This window comes from Sturnira hondurensis, unplaced genomic scaffold, assembly GCF_014824575.4.
Source record: "Sturnira hondurensis isolate 20B ecotype Veracruz unplaced genomic scaffold, ASM1482457v3 Scaffold0003874, whole genome shotgun sequence".
NCBI lineage: Eukaryota > Metazoa > Chordata > Mammalia > Chiroptera > Phyllostomidae > Sturnira > Sturnira hondurensis.
This window is the reverse complement of record NW_028076505.1, coordinates 3173229-3189857: the sequence shown is the minus strand read 5'-3', so window position 1 is coordinate 3189857 and position 16629 is coordinate 3173229. Positions and strand designations below refer to the sequence as shown.

Sequence of the window (16629 nt, the reverse complement as noted above, 5' to 3'; positions counted from 1 at the left end):
TCCAGTCCACACCTCCGGGGCTCCACCCCGCCAACCCCGGCACTGCCAAAGAGACCTGCACTGCCTGAAGCGCGCGGGTGTTGGCCGCGGCTCACCCCTCCAGCAGCCGCACCCGCCATCTTCCCGCCCAGCGCCCCGCGAAGAACCCCCACGGCCTCTGAACCAACTGCGGGGCCCTAGCAGCTCGCAAGCTGACCCCGCCCCCGCGCGCCCCCGCGCCCTCACGCCGGACCCGCCCACCCGCGCGCCCTGGCTCGGTCCCGCCCCCGCCTGCGCGTCCCCCCACTACTGCCCCGCCCCCGCCCGCGCAGGGGCGCGCGCCGCGTTCCGTAAGGGACGGTTAGGAGCGCGCGCCTCACAGCGGGCCCCGCACCGCAGCAGCGGCGGCGGCAGAGCCTTCCAGAAATTTCCGCGTCCGTAAACCCACACTGAGAAACAAGCTGGGCGCGCCCCCGCGGCGGCCCGGCGGACAGCGCCCCTCCCCACGGCCTTGGCTCCCCTCCCCCACTAGCGCCCCCTCCCCGCCCCCTGCCCCGGGCGGCGGGTCCGGCTCGGCCCTCCCAGGTGGCGGCGGACTACGGAGACCCAGGCGGTGGCGACGGGGCGACGGCCGCGGCGCCGGCGGGCCGGCGTGATTGATAGGGACGGGGCGGCGGAGCGGCGGCGGCGGCGGAGCGGTTGAGTGACAGCTTACCTGGGTGCCAATCTTCATCACACTGACAAGCGGCTGCAGCAATCGGGACCCGCAGTGCCGCGCCCGCGTCCAACCGTCACGCCGACGCTGGGCCACGCGACACAGCCTCGCTCAATGGGAGGAGGGCGACGCCGACGCGCGCGGCATCAATATTCAGAGATGGGGCGGGGCCAGCTGGGGCCGGACCCCGCCCCACCTCTGCGCCGCAGCGGCGCGGGGCGTGGCCTGAGTTCCGGGGGTGGAGAGCTAGGCGGGGGCGGGCGATGGCGGGCCCCGCCCCCGCCTCGCGCCCGAGTTAGGCCCCGCCCCCAGCTGGCCCAGCTTCCCGCCTCCTGACTCTGCGGCTGAAGGCGTGACCTGGGCGCACGCCACGCCCTCTCCTCTTGCTCTCCAGTGGCCGGGAAAGATTTGTGCAGCGGGCTCGGGTGGGAGGAACCATGCGGGAGGAGGTGCGGACCCCACTCCACGCGCCCTTCTGCAGGTGGGACTGGGCGGATCCCGGCTGCCCTCAGAGACCTTTGGAGGCCGGGCGGTGCAGGTGTCCATGCCGAGTCCACCCAGCTTGCGCGCGCTCCCTTTTATGTGCAGGCCCGCGGCAGCCTGTGCCGCCTTCTTCGTGGGTGCGGGCCGGGACCCCACAGTGGGTACGCACGTATGCCCAAATTCGCGATCTCTGCCCAGCGATTGGCGTGGTCCCGGGCACCATTCGTCCCGGGGATGCGGTTTCCAGCCACCGCTGCAGGCACGCCTCTCTGGTCTGGCGCTTTGCCTGCAGTATACCTCTACTGGGCCCAGGTGACCTGCGCAGGCCCTATCAGCAGGTGAAGGGCACCCCCCCCCTTGGGGGGGACAGGGAAAATGTGGTCTGTATTTCAAGGTGAAGACTGTCGCAGTACACCTACAAGTGCCGTCGGTGGCATTGCTTTCCAAGACGTTAAGGGAAGGCATCACCTACCCTAGTACAGAAGCACAGGGTTTGTCCAACTGGCCATTTTTGGAGGAACATTCCCACCAGGTGGGATTGCTGTACTGAGTTGATACACAGTTCGGAGAAGGGATGCTCAGCAGGCTCGCCAAGATGGGAATGTGCGGCTGGAGGGTGCCTGGGGTCGGTCTGTCCTGAACAGTCCAGGAAGACATTCCTCATAAATCTTCAGGGCTGCATAAACCATGAACTCACAGGCAGAGCCTGCAAGGTGTTGCAGAACTGCATTTTTTAGAGAGTACTCTGAGGCCTGAGTAGGGGGAGGCCAGTGAGCCACTCACTGACCTGGGTGGAAAGATGGTGGTGATACCAAAAACTCAGTGAATCAGACCCACTATGTAATGTGCAGGGCCCAGTGCAGAATGGAAATGCCCACCAAGTGTGGGCCCTTCTGAGGACGGGAGCTGATTTTACTGCACTGGTCCCACACTGCCATGAAGTGGCCCTGGCCTCACTCGCCTCACCCTGGTGTCTGCCCCAGTCTGAAGTTTTCATCTGGTTCCCATTAAGTGAGGCAGCAGGGGTTTGGGAACTGGGAAGACATAAGTGTGTGCAGTCACCCTAGAGCATGGTGTAAGTCACAGGCAGATTCAGCCCAGGCCCTGCCCACCCACCATCAGATCTGGCCTCTGTGTTCTGGTCCTTGCCTCTGTACCCTCATGATCTGTCTCTCCTTTTCACGGGGCTATCTCCAGAAAAAAAGGAAGGGCTCAAAGCACCATCAGTGATCACCTCCAGCTTTTGTGGCTCTGATGCTCACACATTTGGGAGGCCCTATTTAGGAAAAATAAAAATTAGGTAGGCATGTGGCCTTTGCCTCTATTCATGGCACACCCCGTGGTTTCTTAACAACAACAAAAAGAACATTTGTTTGTAACCAGAATTCTAGCTACTCTCTTTTCCAATTTATTTTCTAAAATTATTACTGTTGTCCAAAGGACCATATTTAGGTGTGTGAAATAAACAGCCACATATAAATATTCGTAGATACACTTACAGCCATCAGGCTGACAGGTAGGGGAGACAGGCACATAGGTTGGGCAGTAAGATAGGCAGAGCACTTTTGAGAGAAGCCACAGGGAAGGGCTGGGAGAACTCTGCTAAGGCGCCAGCGAGCCTGTCCCAGGCTAGAAAATGCAGTTCTGTAGGGCCACACAGACTCTGCCTGTGGCTGTATGGTGTTGGAACAACCCTGAAGATTTATGTAAAAGACAAGTTAGACTTGGACCCTCTCTGGCAGAGTTTGCAATCCAGTGCTCAATGGCGGATGGACCGAGGGCCTCGGCTCCTTGCTGGCTTTTGACTGAAGGTTATGTTCAGTTTCTCACCACTGGGACCTCCCCATAGCTGAGCTCACAACATGGCAACTTGCTTCATCAAAGCTGCCAAAGACTAGAGCCCGTTAAGAAGACAGAAGTTACGTCTTATATGAAGTAATCCCAGAAGTGACATTCCATCACCTATTCTATTGGTTAGAAGCAAACCACAGGCCCTGCCCACACTCAAGGGCAGAGATCCCATGAAGACAGGAACACCAGGAAAGGATCGCTGGGGACCATCTCACATGCTGCCTGTTTTCTTTTTCTGTGTAAAACAGACCGTTGTGCATATCATCAAAAGAGCCCTGGGCTTTTGTTCCAAAGCCCTGGATGGGAAATCTATCCGTGCCACCTACCACATGAAGTTGATTGAGGCTGGTTCCCCTCCCTGGGGTCCAGTGTCCTCCGTCTTCAGTGGGAACAATGGGACCTCTCAGGATTATGCAGAAGAGGAAATGAGGCTGCAGCTAGAAAATACCCAGTGCACATAGTAGGTGCCCTACCTGAGAAGAGCTTATAAAGAGCCAGGCCAGGATGAAGACGGCCCACAAGTCTTCGTTCCTAAACCTGTTTTCTCAAGAGACCAGTTCCTACAATGAAGTCCCTGAAAAGATCAGTGTGGGAGACACTGCCCTGCTGGCCACACTTTCCCCTGAAGAGCCGCTGCAACATGCAGCGGGGAAACGGCAGCCACAGCCAGATTCCGGGGTCAGCAATAGAAAATCATGTCGACCAAAGACAGAGACATGAGTCTCATACATGTAACCAGCATGTGGCAGATATCTCAGGGAACTCGCTCATTGAATGTGGGAACTGCTGAAACGTTACAATCAGTTCAAAGGGAACCATGAAGAGCAGACACAGGTGTGGGTCAGGAGCACTGGGAGGAGCTTGCAAGTTGTGCCAAAGTAGCTCTGGGGGGAGGGCCAGGGGCCTAAGGGGAGGGCTGTCTCCCCACCACAAGGTTCATTTTTCTTAGCTGTTTTCTCACCCCTCCTACCTTCTTAAATACTCAGATTAAACTTATAAAGTGAGGGATTTCCTAAATATGAAGAATTGGGAAGTTTAGACTTAAATTTCCCCCCCCCCCCAGTGGTTGTCATGAGTCCCTTTGCCCCACCCTGACTCTGCAGAGACTGACAGGCTGCATTTCACAGCTGGCTGTGGGTTGACAAAAGCATACAGAGTTAGACATTAAAACCGGGAAATTGTTTTTAAAGATTTTATCTATTTCTTTTTAGGGGACAGGGGAAGGAAGGAGAAAGAGAAGGAGAGAAACATCAATGTGTGGTTGTTTCTCATACACCCTCAACCAGGGACCTGACCCACAACCATGCCCTTTGGCCTGACTGGGAATCAAACCAGCAACCCTCTAGTTCACAGGCCAGCACTCGATTCACTGAGCCACCCCAGCCAGGGCAAAAATTGTTTTTAAAGATCTATATTCATTTATTAAAAATTACATTAAGAAACCTATTATTCTGTGTTGTTCTATGTCAACATAAATAACTTTTTATTTTTTATCCTCACCCAAGGACATGCTTATTGATTTAGAGAGAGGGGAAGGGAGGGAGAATGAGAGGGAGAGAAACATTGATCGGTTGTCTCTCTCACGCAACCTAGGGATTGAATCTACAGCCAAGGCCTGTGGTTCCTAGACTAGAAATCAAACGCTCATTCTTTCAGTTTATGGGACAACACTCCAACCAACTGAACCCAACCAGCCGGGGCATAAATAACATTTTATGAGAAGTAAGTATTTAAAAAAACTCAGTGAGGATAGTGGGCTTGCTTCACGTTTTGGGGACTCTGTTTAATGTCTAGCTTACAGGCAGACAGCTGGGTCCTCGTATCTGCGTCTGTGCTCAATCTGCTCGGACGCATGTGAAGAAACTTGGCCTTGCCGAGATGTGTAGCAGGGAAGTGGAGGAGTGTTCACGCATGTCCTCCACCCAGACTGATATGTGGGCGTTTCTTGAAGGTCCATTGCGCTGTGCACTGTGACACCACAGTAGTGAGATATGTGCTGTTAGACTAAAACTCCCTGGTTTGTCCAGCACTTTGAATAGATCTATTACCTGCACGTTACTTTGTAACAGGACCATTCAGTCATTTGGAAAATATTAACCCGCTGCGTTATGCGGGTATTCCAAATGCTGGCACGTTTCACTAGACAGTATTAAAAGACCACGGTTGTAATCTCACCACCGGCCTCGTCAGAGAAGGCTTTAAGTATCAGGTCATGATCAGGTTCAAAAATAGGTTCAAGTTCTCCAGAATGCTAATTTTCACTTGAAAGTTCAAATTTGGTCACTGAAAGCAAATATTGCGTGCTGGTTTCTTTGAAGGGACAAACTTGTTCATTTTTAGGAAAATAACTGCCAAATACCGAAGTCTGAATAACCAGAAGTTTGTCCATTGTTCTTTTCAGGTTAAAAAAAAAAGGTGTTTTTCCATGAAAAACAACAGCTAAGCCAACTTGGTCACGCCAGGGCTGCTCCCCCAGGCGGCCGCTGGACCTGCATCTGCAGCGCATGTCATGTGTCCTGCCCATTCCCATGCATAGAATATTAACAAGGTGCATATTCAGCAGTCAAACACTTAAGAAAATTCATACATTCTGCCTGGACAAGGGCATTGTTAGGGAAACTGCCCCTTTTCACGGTGAGCCCTGGTCACGGAGAATACAGCGAAAGGCAGTAGAATCTGGTGTAACGGCCTCGATCCATCCATGCAGAGGAGCCTGCAGTCTCACCCATCATTGCAGCTGTATCAGTGTTGCAAACGCCACTGTGGAAAAGGCAAGTGACATCTTAGTATTCGTCTAAAAATAATGTTGACCACAGGGGCTCCCTGAGTGGGTCTTGGGGGTCCTCTGTCCCTGGGCCCCTCCCCGAGAGCAGCTGGTTAGTTTAACAGCACGGAGAAGAATGAAGTTCATCAAACTGATTCTTCACTAGTAACGTCACAGGGTCTCTTCCTAGAGTTTTCTTTTCCTCTCTGACGTCTCTCCCTTGCTTAGTATCCATAATGGAGACCTGACAAGGTTGGGGATCCTGTACTGGGTGTTACATGGTCAGTGCCTGCTTGCCTGCCTTTTCTTCTGATTGGAGTTCAATTTGTGTACACTCTTTTGGGGTCTTTCACACTGCCCCCAGGGACTGCTCAAATGTTGTAATGAAGTATATGCTCCATGAATTCTCCAAATGACTGGAATCTGTCATTTGATAAAAGCCAGTTCTTCAAAGAGAACATTTCTTGATGAGGTCGATGAACCTTTGAGAAGTGATGACCCACAGCAGGACAGAGCCAGCCAGCTAGTATCAGGGAACTGAAAAGAATTTAAGTCATACAAGGCGTGTCCTCCCACCCGCAACGGGACTAAACTACAAATCAAGAACAGAAAAATAACTGGAAAAAATCCCCAAATATTTGGGAGCGACGTAACATCCCTGTGGTAAAATACTCATGTCAAGACATTTGCCCTGGCGACGGGATGTAAACGCACAGCCCGGTGACCTTGAGCACACCGCAGCGGCCGCAGTCTGCAGCGCTCCCCGCAGCAAGGCCCAGGCTCTACGCCCTGCAGCAGGCACTCCCCGCCCCCATGCCCCGCCCCGCCCCGCCCCCAGGCCCGCGTTGTCACTGGTCTGCTCTCTGTCTCCAGGCACCTCCTCTGAGGGCAATCGTGCTGTGCTGCGTCCGTCTTTTTCTGACCAGCTTATTTCACTTGGCCTGCTGTCCTCAGGGTTCCTCCATGTCGTGACTCGGGTTAGAATTCCCTTCCCTTTTAAGGCTGAATAGTAATTCCGATGTGTGTAAAGGGAGAGAATTTCTTGACTAGGTCCATGAACAGTTGAAACACGATAACCAGAGACAGGATGGAGCAAGTCGCAGTGGAGACACAGAGCCACACGACGAAAGCAGGCTGGGGGCTCCGGACAGACAGGGCCAGGTGCGCGCACTGCCCATTTTTCCAGAGGCCGCTGGCCTGCTCAGACGGGTGGAAGGAAGCACAATAAGCCAGAACCGTGAAAGGACAAAAGTGTGTGCAGCGGGCACTGGGCAGCCATAGTGGTGTGAGGGCAGGTGGTATTTCCTGAGCTACGGAACGGGATGGTTAGGGTTGTGTTAACCTGGTTGGGCTAGAGCGTCCAGTTGTATTGTTTTCTTTTTAAATTGCATTTATGTATTTTCTTCTTTTTTTAATCACCTACTTTTAAAAAAATTTTAGAGGTTTTATTTATTTATTTATTTATTTATTTAGAGGAGAGGGAGAGAAACATCAGCATGTGGTTGTCTCTCACGTGGCCCCCACCAGGGACCTGGCCCACAACCCAGGCCTGTGCTCTGACTGGGAATCGAACCAGAGACCTTTTGCTTTAAGGGACAAAGCCCAACCTACTGAGCTACACCTGTCAGGGCCAGCTGTGTTGTTAAACACAAATCTAGAGGCTGTGGTGAAGGTATTTCTTAGGTGAGATTAACAGTTAAATCAGTAGATGTTGAGCAAAGCACATTACCCTCTGTAATATGGGTGGGCCTCATTCAATCAGTGAAGGCCTGACAAGAAAGCAGACTGAGATCCCCTGAGGAATTCTACCAGCAGACCACGGCAACATCAACGCTCACCAGAATTTTCTGCCTGCTGACCTGCCCTGCAAATTTCAGACTTGCCAACACCCACAATGCCACTAGCCAATTCTTTACAATCAGTCACTTGATAGATACATATCTATCATAGATAGATATGATAGCTATAGATCAAGGTCGCTATAAATATATGTGTATGTAAATACACATGCATATCTTCCTCCCATTGGTTCTGTTTCCCTAGAGACCACTGACAAAGACGGTGCCCCTTTTCATCTCTGTTTAGACCCCTGTGATGGCACACTGAGGCCATCAGGAGAGCAGGCATGCTTCATTTACTGACTGCACCGTTCCCTCCTTCCCTACTAGATGACCCTGGAAGGCCCGTGGGTCCAGGTCGGCCGCTTCCACTGTGGTTCTAGAGGGGTGATGACAATCACAAGCTGAGGGTCATCCACAGAAAATATGCCTTCAGGCCCTGTAGTGCTGCTTCCTATCTGCCCGCCAGCAGTCAGTGTGGCCTTAGGAAAGTTGCCTTCTTGCCCTCCCAGCGCCCCCGCCCCAGGCTGGGGCACTCCCACCTGGAGGGGCTGTATCCACTGCCTGGCTGAGGAGTGGGGGGCACAGAAAGGGACAAGGACAGAAAATCGGTGGCTGGGCTGCGGCCCCCTCTGTCACCTCCTTGCCCGTCAGCTGGCTGCAAGGACCTTCGCAGGACTCAGATCTGCTGTGGCCTGACCTGAGGGGCTGAAGAGGGAAGCCCAGGGGAGAGGGTGCAGGGCTGGCACACTGCCCCCTGTCCTGGGGACAGCACCAAGTCACTACAAAAAGGAGCATCAGGCTGAAAGTTTTCTTTTTCTCTTTGTCCCCTCATTCCTGGCTGTTCTCCGAATCTTCCTGAAATGAATGTTTACCAACGTTTGAGACATCAGAGGACAGAGTTTCATCTTCTGCAGCATGTTTTCAAAGAGAGAGAACAAAGCCTGGGCCGGACCCGTGGGCTCAGTCAGCGAGCAGCCTTCTTGGTGGCTGCGTCACCCCTTCTCTCTCACTGCCCATCAGATCGGACAACACTTCTGTTTTGCTGTCTCCACATAGATTTGTCCTGCAAAAGGAAGAATCTTTGTTATGGGTCACTATTAATCAGGATCTGAGGAAAATTAGAGAATAAACTCGTTACCGGAAAACACAATGTGCTTATAAATTCTAGGGCCAGGAGGAATCTGGGTTATTCTAAAGGGGAAAAAATGGACAAGTTCAAGGCTCACTGCAGCCCCACTGTGCCCTAAAGACAAGGTCGCAGCCCTCATCCCAGCACAGGGTGTCTCCTTCTCCCGCTTTCACTGCCAACAAGGAACTTGAACTCTTGCCAAAGAGGGGTCATTAGAAGCCTGTTTAACAACGAGATGGAATCATTTACAGTTAGCTTAGGTTTTGGAAACTATGCATAAAGGTTTCAAGATTTTCTTTTTAAATTTTTATTTATTGATTTTAGGGAAAGAGGAACATCGATGAGTTGTTCCTCTTCGTTATATACTCATTGGCTGATCCTTTGGTCCCGAACAGGGACCAAACCCACAACCTTGGTGTATCGGGACAACATCCTAACCAACTGAGCTAGCTGACCAGGACCAGCTTTTCCTTTCTGAAAGCATTTCTTACCTACTCAAAGGCTCCCTGTAAGCCTTGTTTACACCTTCTGATCATCCCTTGCCCAAAGGGTTTGCTAACACAGAATGAGCTTGCACTCCTGTCTCATTTCTACCACCAGCCGCTCTGAATTACTGAAGACTTCTCTGTGCACTCACGTTGGTTCTGTCTTAGAACAACCAGGGAGTCCTTAAGCTTCAAAATCATTGGGGGCACTGTTTTGTTGCACTTTCAGCAGGATCCACATTGCCTTTTCTCATCGTCATCGTGAGTTGTGGATCCCATCACACAGGCTCGGGGGGCTGAAACCTCATGCTCGCCGCCCACAGCCAGTGCCGCTGTCTGTGAGACGAACACGCTTCAGGAACTCGGAGGCCCATTTTCCATGTAACATGAGGCATTCTCGTCCTTTCTGAGTTTTTTTAGAGCAGATCTATTACTGGCATTCAGCTAATTCTCTTTACACCGTCATAGAAAGCTCAGGGGGTTATAGGGAGCCAACAATATGTCTTCTCAAATGTACTTTCTTCAGGTAGGGATGAGGTTGTTGGTGACTTTCACAGCACGCAGTTTAATGCCGTGTCTCTCTCTATAACTCTGCTGCCCTTGCCACAGTACAGGAGTCATGCTGTGATCGGCACAACCTCTTCGCTGCATTAGCTTCTCCCGTCGGCTCACTGGTTCCCCAGACTCAGTAAATCACCCTGCTCCTGGGTGTCGGGTTGGCAGTCATTAACCAGCTTCTGGGGCAGCTTATTTTTTATTCAGTGTACTCATCTGGGAACCAGTGATTTACATATAAAAATGTATAACTTACCGCTTAGGAGACTGGAAATGTTACACATGTAGAACTTCAGAATAAAACTGTCAGCTGCCCAGCAGCGTATTTTTGATGTACTGCAGATTTGTCTCCGACATCACCGGTTTGCCCAGATGGGCCTCTCCGGTTTGTCAGGTGAAGATCAGCTCCCTGGGGAGCGCCCAGGGCTCTGGGAGGTTTATCTCCCTCTTCCATAGCCACCCTTCCCGTGGGTCCCAATCTATTTTCTGTCTCTTGTCAACAACACTGAAGGTGTGATGCAATAATCTGAAGGCCACAGAGTAACAGCTCAAGTTCGTGTGGCATCCTTCTGCGAGGGCCCAGAGGCGCTCTGAGGACAGAGTGCCGCTTCACGGCACCCCCCGCGGTAAACGGGGCGGGTGTTATCATTACTTCCTGACCTTTTTATTTTGGAAGTTTTCACACACACAAAAGTAAAGAGAATAATGAACCTCTGTGTACCCATCAGCCAGCTGTACAACTATTAACGTTTTGCCAGTTTTATTTCTTCTGTTTCCCCTCCTTTTCTCCCCCCTTTAAGGAGTTTAAAACCAACCCCAGACATCATGTTATTCCACTGCAGTAGGAGCAAGTGTTATTAATTCTATTTTATGGGAAAATAGAGGCAGTGAAAAGCTAAGAATCTCACCCAAAAGCATACACCGGCTCTGTGGGGAAGGGAGTCGAATCCGTCCGTCCTGACTGCTCCTGTAAACAAGAGCAAACTGTCCCCCTAAGTGACTTCTTCAGTTACACAGAGAGTGTCACCCACACAACGTCAGCTGTGGCAATGACATTCAAGCAGATTACTCACAGAGATGACTTTGTCTCAGCCCATAAGAATTTAAATAAATCAAAAGAGCTTTACTTCCTGAAACTGAACATCAGAATAACTAGGAAGCTAACCATCCCCCAAGTGACATTCACTCAGAAGAATGCCATCTAAAATCCAAACACAGTCATGGGAATGCATGTGTGACCTTCGGGCAGCGGTGGCCTGGAAATATTTGCTTGTTGCTTCACCGGCGAAACCGACATTCCTGCGAGGAGAACTCATGGCGAGGCCATCCCCCACGAACACATCTCGAATTTCTGGGTTTTTCTCCTGATCACGTTTCAAGTTTTGGGTGCACGGACCATCAGGGAAACAGGGACTTCTCTAGTCCCCACAGGGGTGTGGCTCTCGGGGCAGCTCTCAGAGGTCATCTGGGAGTTTCCTTGGTCCCTTGTGGTGGGGCTGGGAGCTGCCGTGTAACAAAGGGCTTGGCCTGTCTCTGTCCCCAGTCTCCCCAGCTCCTGGGAGGCAGCTTCCAACCCCTCAGACCACATCTGAGTTTATGCTAATGAGGTGGATCCTGGCAGCCCGGTAAACAGCTTCAGGATGAGGGCCAATCAGGCCAGAAAGGCCACCCAGGGGTTCAGAGGGCTGGGACTTTGAACCAGATGATATCAGGCCAACCTCTTGACCTCCAGGGAGAGAAGGGGGCTGGGAGATTGGGTTCAATCATGTGACCAGTGATTCAACTGTGCCCACCTAGTACACCCCCAATAAGAACTCAAAACATCGGAAATCCACGTGAGCTTCTGGGTTGGTGACACTCGTGGATGTGTCAGGAGTGTGGCACCTGAGGGCACAGAGGTTCCTCACTGGAGGCCCTCCCAGACCTTGCCCTATGGGTCCCTTCTTCGGGCTACTTCTAAATTCTATCTGTTTTCAGTATCTGGTAAAACTATGGTGCTTTCCTGAGTTCTGAGTCATTCTAGTAACTGACTGAACCACAAAGAGTGGTGAGAATCCCTGGAATTAGTCTCCAGTTGCTCAGGAGCATCAGTGTTCTGGAACCCCTAAAATTTGGGTGGCAGCAGGAACGAGGGCCGTCTTGTCGGGGATGGTGCCCCTGCCCGGTGGGCCTGCGCTGACCTCGGGGGTCCGAGTCAGAATCGCACTGCTCAGCCCCACACCCTCTCCTTGGTCCTGTGGGGGCCTGGTCCCGATCAGTCCTGCACCCAGCCCAGATCTCAACACAGCACCCAGGCGGCCTGGGGGCCTCTCCCCTTGGCCACACGGGGGCTGCATGGGCCCAGGGCACCCGCCCCCACCAGGGAAGCCTGAGCTCCAGCCCAACCTGAGCTGAGGGGCCGGTCACGAGTACTCAGCGGCTCTAGCCTTTCCCTGTCGCTGCTTTATTTCTGTTTTGAAACAGTCACACTAGGCTTTAATTATGGAAGAGCACACAGTTACAATGACCCTCTCCCACCTGCTCTGTGCCCTGAGGGCAGCCTGCACAGGCTGCTCAGGGGCTTCTTCCTCTGGCTTCCAGGGGGCTGGCCAGTGGGGGCACTGTCAGGATTCACAGGGTAGGAAGAAAGTGTACGTGTGGGGGGCCAAGGGGGGTGACGCCCGGAGTCAGGTGACCCATGAGTCAGGTCCCTCCCTCACACTGCCACAGATTCATACTGTCACCTGCCTCCCATATTCTGGGAACCGCTCCCTGTCCTGTCCTTCCCTCAATGGGAAGCCAGCTCTTGGTAACTAGGGTCAGGAACCAGCGCTGCAGCACCCCTGGGCCACTGCGTGGGGCCAGTGCCCAGTTAGGTTTCTCAGACTGCCCAGTCCCGAGGCGCTGGCTGAACACAGCAATGGGGAGGGGGCAGCGGGAAGCAGCGTATGCCCTTTGGAAGCAGCTGCCACCTACCCAGCACCACGGGTTGTCCTGGGGACACCTGGGGCAGTTCTGTCAGACCCAGTTCAGGTGGGAGGGGTCCAGCCAGCAAAGGTCATTGAGGAGAGAAGGCAGAGGATGGGCCCTGTGACCTGGCAGGCCAGGCCCTCCAAGGTACCACTGGGTGTGAGACAGAGATGGTGAGGCTCTCCATTCCTTGTGGGAAGCATGGAGGCCTGAGGTCTTCAGAGTGGAAGACCTGGAGAAGCAGGAGCGGAAGTCACCAGCACACCCTGGAGAGGGCTTGGTGACTTGCCACGCTCGGCATCTCGGGCTATCACAGGACAGGCAACACCAACCAAGAAATGACCCAGTGACCCTGGGCTGAGCCGGGCAGCACCCACATCACTCCAATGCCCCAAAGCAGAGTTCCTCAGGGCCTGGACCAGTTCCGCCTGCCACGAGGCAGGGGGCATTTGTCCCAAATGCAAACTATTGGTGCTGAAAAGGACGAATTTTATTTGGAACCCCCTCCCTGGAAGAAGGCAACTTCGAGAACCACTCCCACTTCCGGTGCAATTTAGATGAGGCTTGCCGTATACTTTTTCTCATGGTTCCCATCAGAGGCACAGAAGATGCCTCTTATGTGCAGACTGTCCCCTTACCTCTCACCCTGCCAACTTCCTGTTCTTTGTCTCGTGAATGCTTAGCTGAGATTAGGTCCCATGAAAGCAGCAAGACGGAGCTGAAGGTGTTCCTTTCAGCTCACCAAGATGCCCCTCTGTTGCTCACCCGAGGCTGGAAGTTACCCTGCCTCTGACTAGCCTGGCCTTCTCGCTTGCTCCTGGCAGCTCCTGCCCCACCTGGGCCCACCAAGTCAGGAATCCACGTCCTCACTGGCACCCTGGGGTGACTCCTACAGGGTCAAGTTTGAGCAGTCCCACCCTGGAGGCCAGCATGATGGCTGGGTGGGTGGGGGGGCGCATCTTGAGGTCCGTACAGTGGGACTCACACAGACACACCCTGCACGGGCCGGTGAGGAACTCTCCCCAAACTGCACTTCTGGCTCCGTGCTGGTGTTCATGGGAGCTTCACTGTGTCCAGCGGGAGAAAGGCAGACTTTGTGGATAAAAACAGATTTGTGTAAGTCAACGGTAAGGATTTTGAGGTCAATCAATGAACAGTAAGAATTTTGAGGTCAATACATTCCTTTTTTGAAATCAGCTCCAAAACAACCTTCTTCCCGTGCCAGGGTCCAGCCAGCCCTCTTCCTTCACCAGCCGCCCCCGACCCCCCTTCAGCCTTTTATTGGTTTGTCATCATCACCCCTGCTGACAATGAATGATTTCCTCCCCGGGAGCATCCCAAGAACCGTAGTCCGTGCCAGAATCTGTTGGCACAAAATAGCTCTCTGAGTCAGAGCCTAAGGCCATTAGCGAGGGAGAAACAGCTGCGAGGGCTGCACATCTGCGAATCATTTGAAAATTTTATGATGAATAAAAACTATCCATTACACAGACTTATACATTATACATTAACCTAATACCTCTACAGTTACACTACCGACAGTCCCCTTTTGTGTGTGTGTTTTTTCTAACGTCACTCTAACTCCAATAATAAATTCAGATACCCAAAACGTCGACTATCCAGTAACACTACTTAAAATTCCCCACTCTCAACATGGTCGAATCCTTCACAACAATAATAAAAAATGAAGCCTTCCCTGAAAGATGAAGAGAGACCTACAAACCCCCAGCACGCTGAGAGAGAGGAGAGAGAATTATGGGCTTTAGACTAAGTAACGAAAAGATTGAAGCAAACCAAAAAAGAGAGAGAGAGAGAAAGAAACAAAACATACAAAGGACATCAAAAGATGCTGAAAATAAACCTTAAAATAGTTCAAGCACCCTAAGCTGTTTAAGCTGCCCCCTGTGCGCGTAGACAACCTCAGTCTGCAACTGTGTATCTGGTGGGACAATCAAGATGCTTTGAAGGACCCAGAGGCACCATGAAAAGGGGGGGTGGAGGGAACCAAACGCCGGAGAAAGGAAAGGACTTGAGTTAAGCACCATTCAGGCGGAGGCAGGACGATGGGCCTCGCTAAGAGCAGTGTGTACCCGGTCATCTACGTCCTAGATTACACCCTCAGTTCGTCAGCGACGCTGCTCCCTCCCTTCCCTGTGTCCTGTGTCTGTTCTCAGCACATTCAGGTCCCCAGGGCCTTGGTCAGTTTGGGGATGTCTACCCCACCCCTTTCCTTTTTTCTCTCTCTTTCCATCCACTCCATGGTTTAAAAATTCTCTCTCTGAAAACAGCTTTTGGTGGCACGAGGCTTTGCCAGTTTCCATGCAATAAACGTGCATTTTCATTTTGTACCAGAGCACCTTTCCTTCCTGCGCGCTCCCTCATTCCTGCGGCAGCGACTCGCCATATGTTCTGAAGAAGACGGTGCTTTACTTTGGCTTCCCCTGGCTGGCTTGGAGCTGAGGACGATATATTTTAAGCCCCACATTTAAAAATAAAAACCTGGCAAGGCTTGCGATGAACTAAAAACATCAAGATATGCTTGGAGCCTGGGCTCCAACTCCTGCGATTTCAAAGCCAGCACTTAAAAGGAAGAAAGAAAAAAAAACAGGCGCCAAGATGGGGGTTGGATCTGCTCCCGGCAGTGGGTCTCACTCTGGGGCGGGTGGCCTCCTAGGACAGACGGGCCCAGAGAGCCTCCGGGTGGCTTCTGCCAAGGGACTCCTGGCGGTCAGTTAGGTCTTTGCTACCTAGAAATCATGCAAAGAAGCCGCTGTCCTTTCTTCCCAAGTTCGCCCTCTTTGTGCATTTGCCAGCAGCTGGTCGCCTGCTTCAGACCTTAGGCGGCCATGGCTGTCCCTGACCATGAATCCTAGGCTGGGATTCAGCAGATGGGGACGACAGAAGAGACATTCTCAACCTCATGTGCTAAGAAGAGTTGCTTCCTAACTAGAGCCTAAATAGCCCAGCCCTGTCATGGTCTTTGCCCTCCACTGGCCAGCGGTCCCTCTCCACCCATGGTGACTGAGGAGGACGACTGGGTCTCACGGTTTCACTCTCAGGTGGTGCTTGACTGGCGAGTGTCCAACCCTGCATGAAGGAAAGGTGTTTTCCATGGGCTACAGGGCAGCAGACAGGGCCCCAGCGTGGACCCCACATCTTCTCGTGTTCTCGCCACACAGCTGATGCCCTGGAGAAGCCGGCGGTCAGCGCTGCCTGGCCCACTCTCCCTCACCAGTCCGCTGCGCCCCTGCTACAGAAGGAAGGCTGCATCTCACCCACCGGGGGCCTCCCCGCATCATCCCAGGGCTGTACCCCTCAAAGGGACCTCTCACCATGCCAGAGGAAGCCCCTCTAGTCCTGGCACCAGGACTCCATGACAGGCTTTTGTCTTCCTTGGTTGTACATCTGCATGTCTGTTTAGAGGTTAAAAAAAGGTGGCAGACACAGATAACTCAGTCTGTCGGCATCTTTCGGAGGGACTGGGGCCACCTGCAGCTCTGCCTCGTCCAGCTCTGGTAAGGGAGGAAGGAGGGGTCCTCCGACAACAGAACAGAGGCAGGACAAACCCTGGACGAACTTTGGGCAGGTCCGAGACCTCACCTCGCTGTCCCTGTCACAGGGCTCCAGTACTCCACATTTACAGAAAGCACGCTGGGGACACCAGCGCTCCCAGCAGGAGGGCTCAGTGGCAGAAATTGCCTGAGTTCAAGCACCAAGATAGCACCCCCGAGTTAAAAGAAACAGTATTGCAGACAACTGAATATTTGTAAGTTCTTCTACTTGTGTGAAAAACAGTCGTTGAACACTCTTAATCTGTTTTCACAGTCTGGCCTGCTGTCGCTTGTCAACCATGTCACTCATTTCTTCCATGTGTACAG

The 16629-nt window shown here is 52.6% G+C and overlaps 1 protein-coding gene across 1 annotated transcript in view; it reads right to left on the bottom strand.

The window, feature by feature from the left end:
* The window catches only part of PKNOX1 (PBX/knotted 1 homeobox 1), a 54021-nt gene extending 53218 nt beyond the window's left edge, over positions 1 to 803 (bottom strand). The window contains exon 1 of the mRNA XM_037043045.1: positions 695 to 803. Coding sequence (XP_036898940.1) covers positions 695 to 712 — 18 coding nt within the window. The 5' untranslated portion in view covers positions 713 to 803. The remainder of the gene's footprint in view (positions 1 to 694) is intronic.
* Positions 804 to 16629: the final 15826 nt, after the last annotated feature.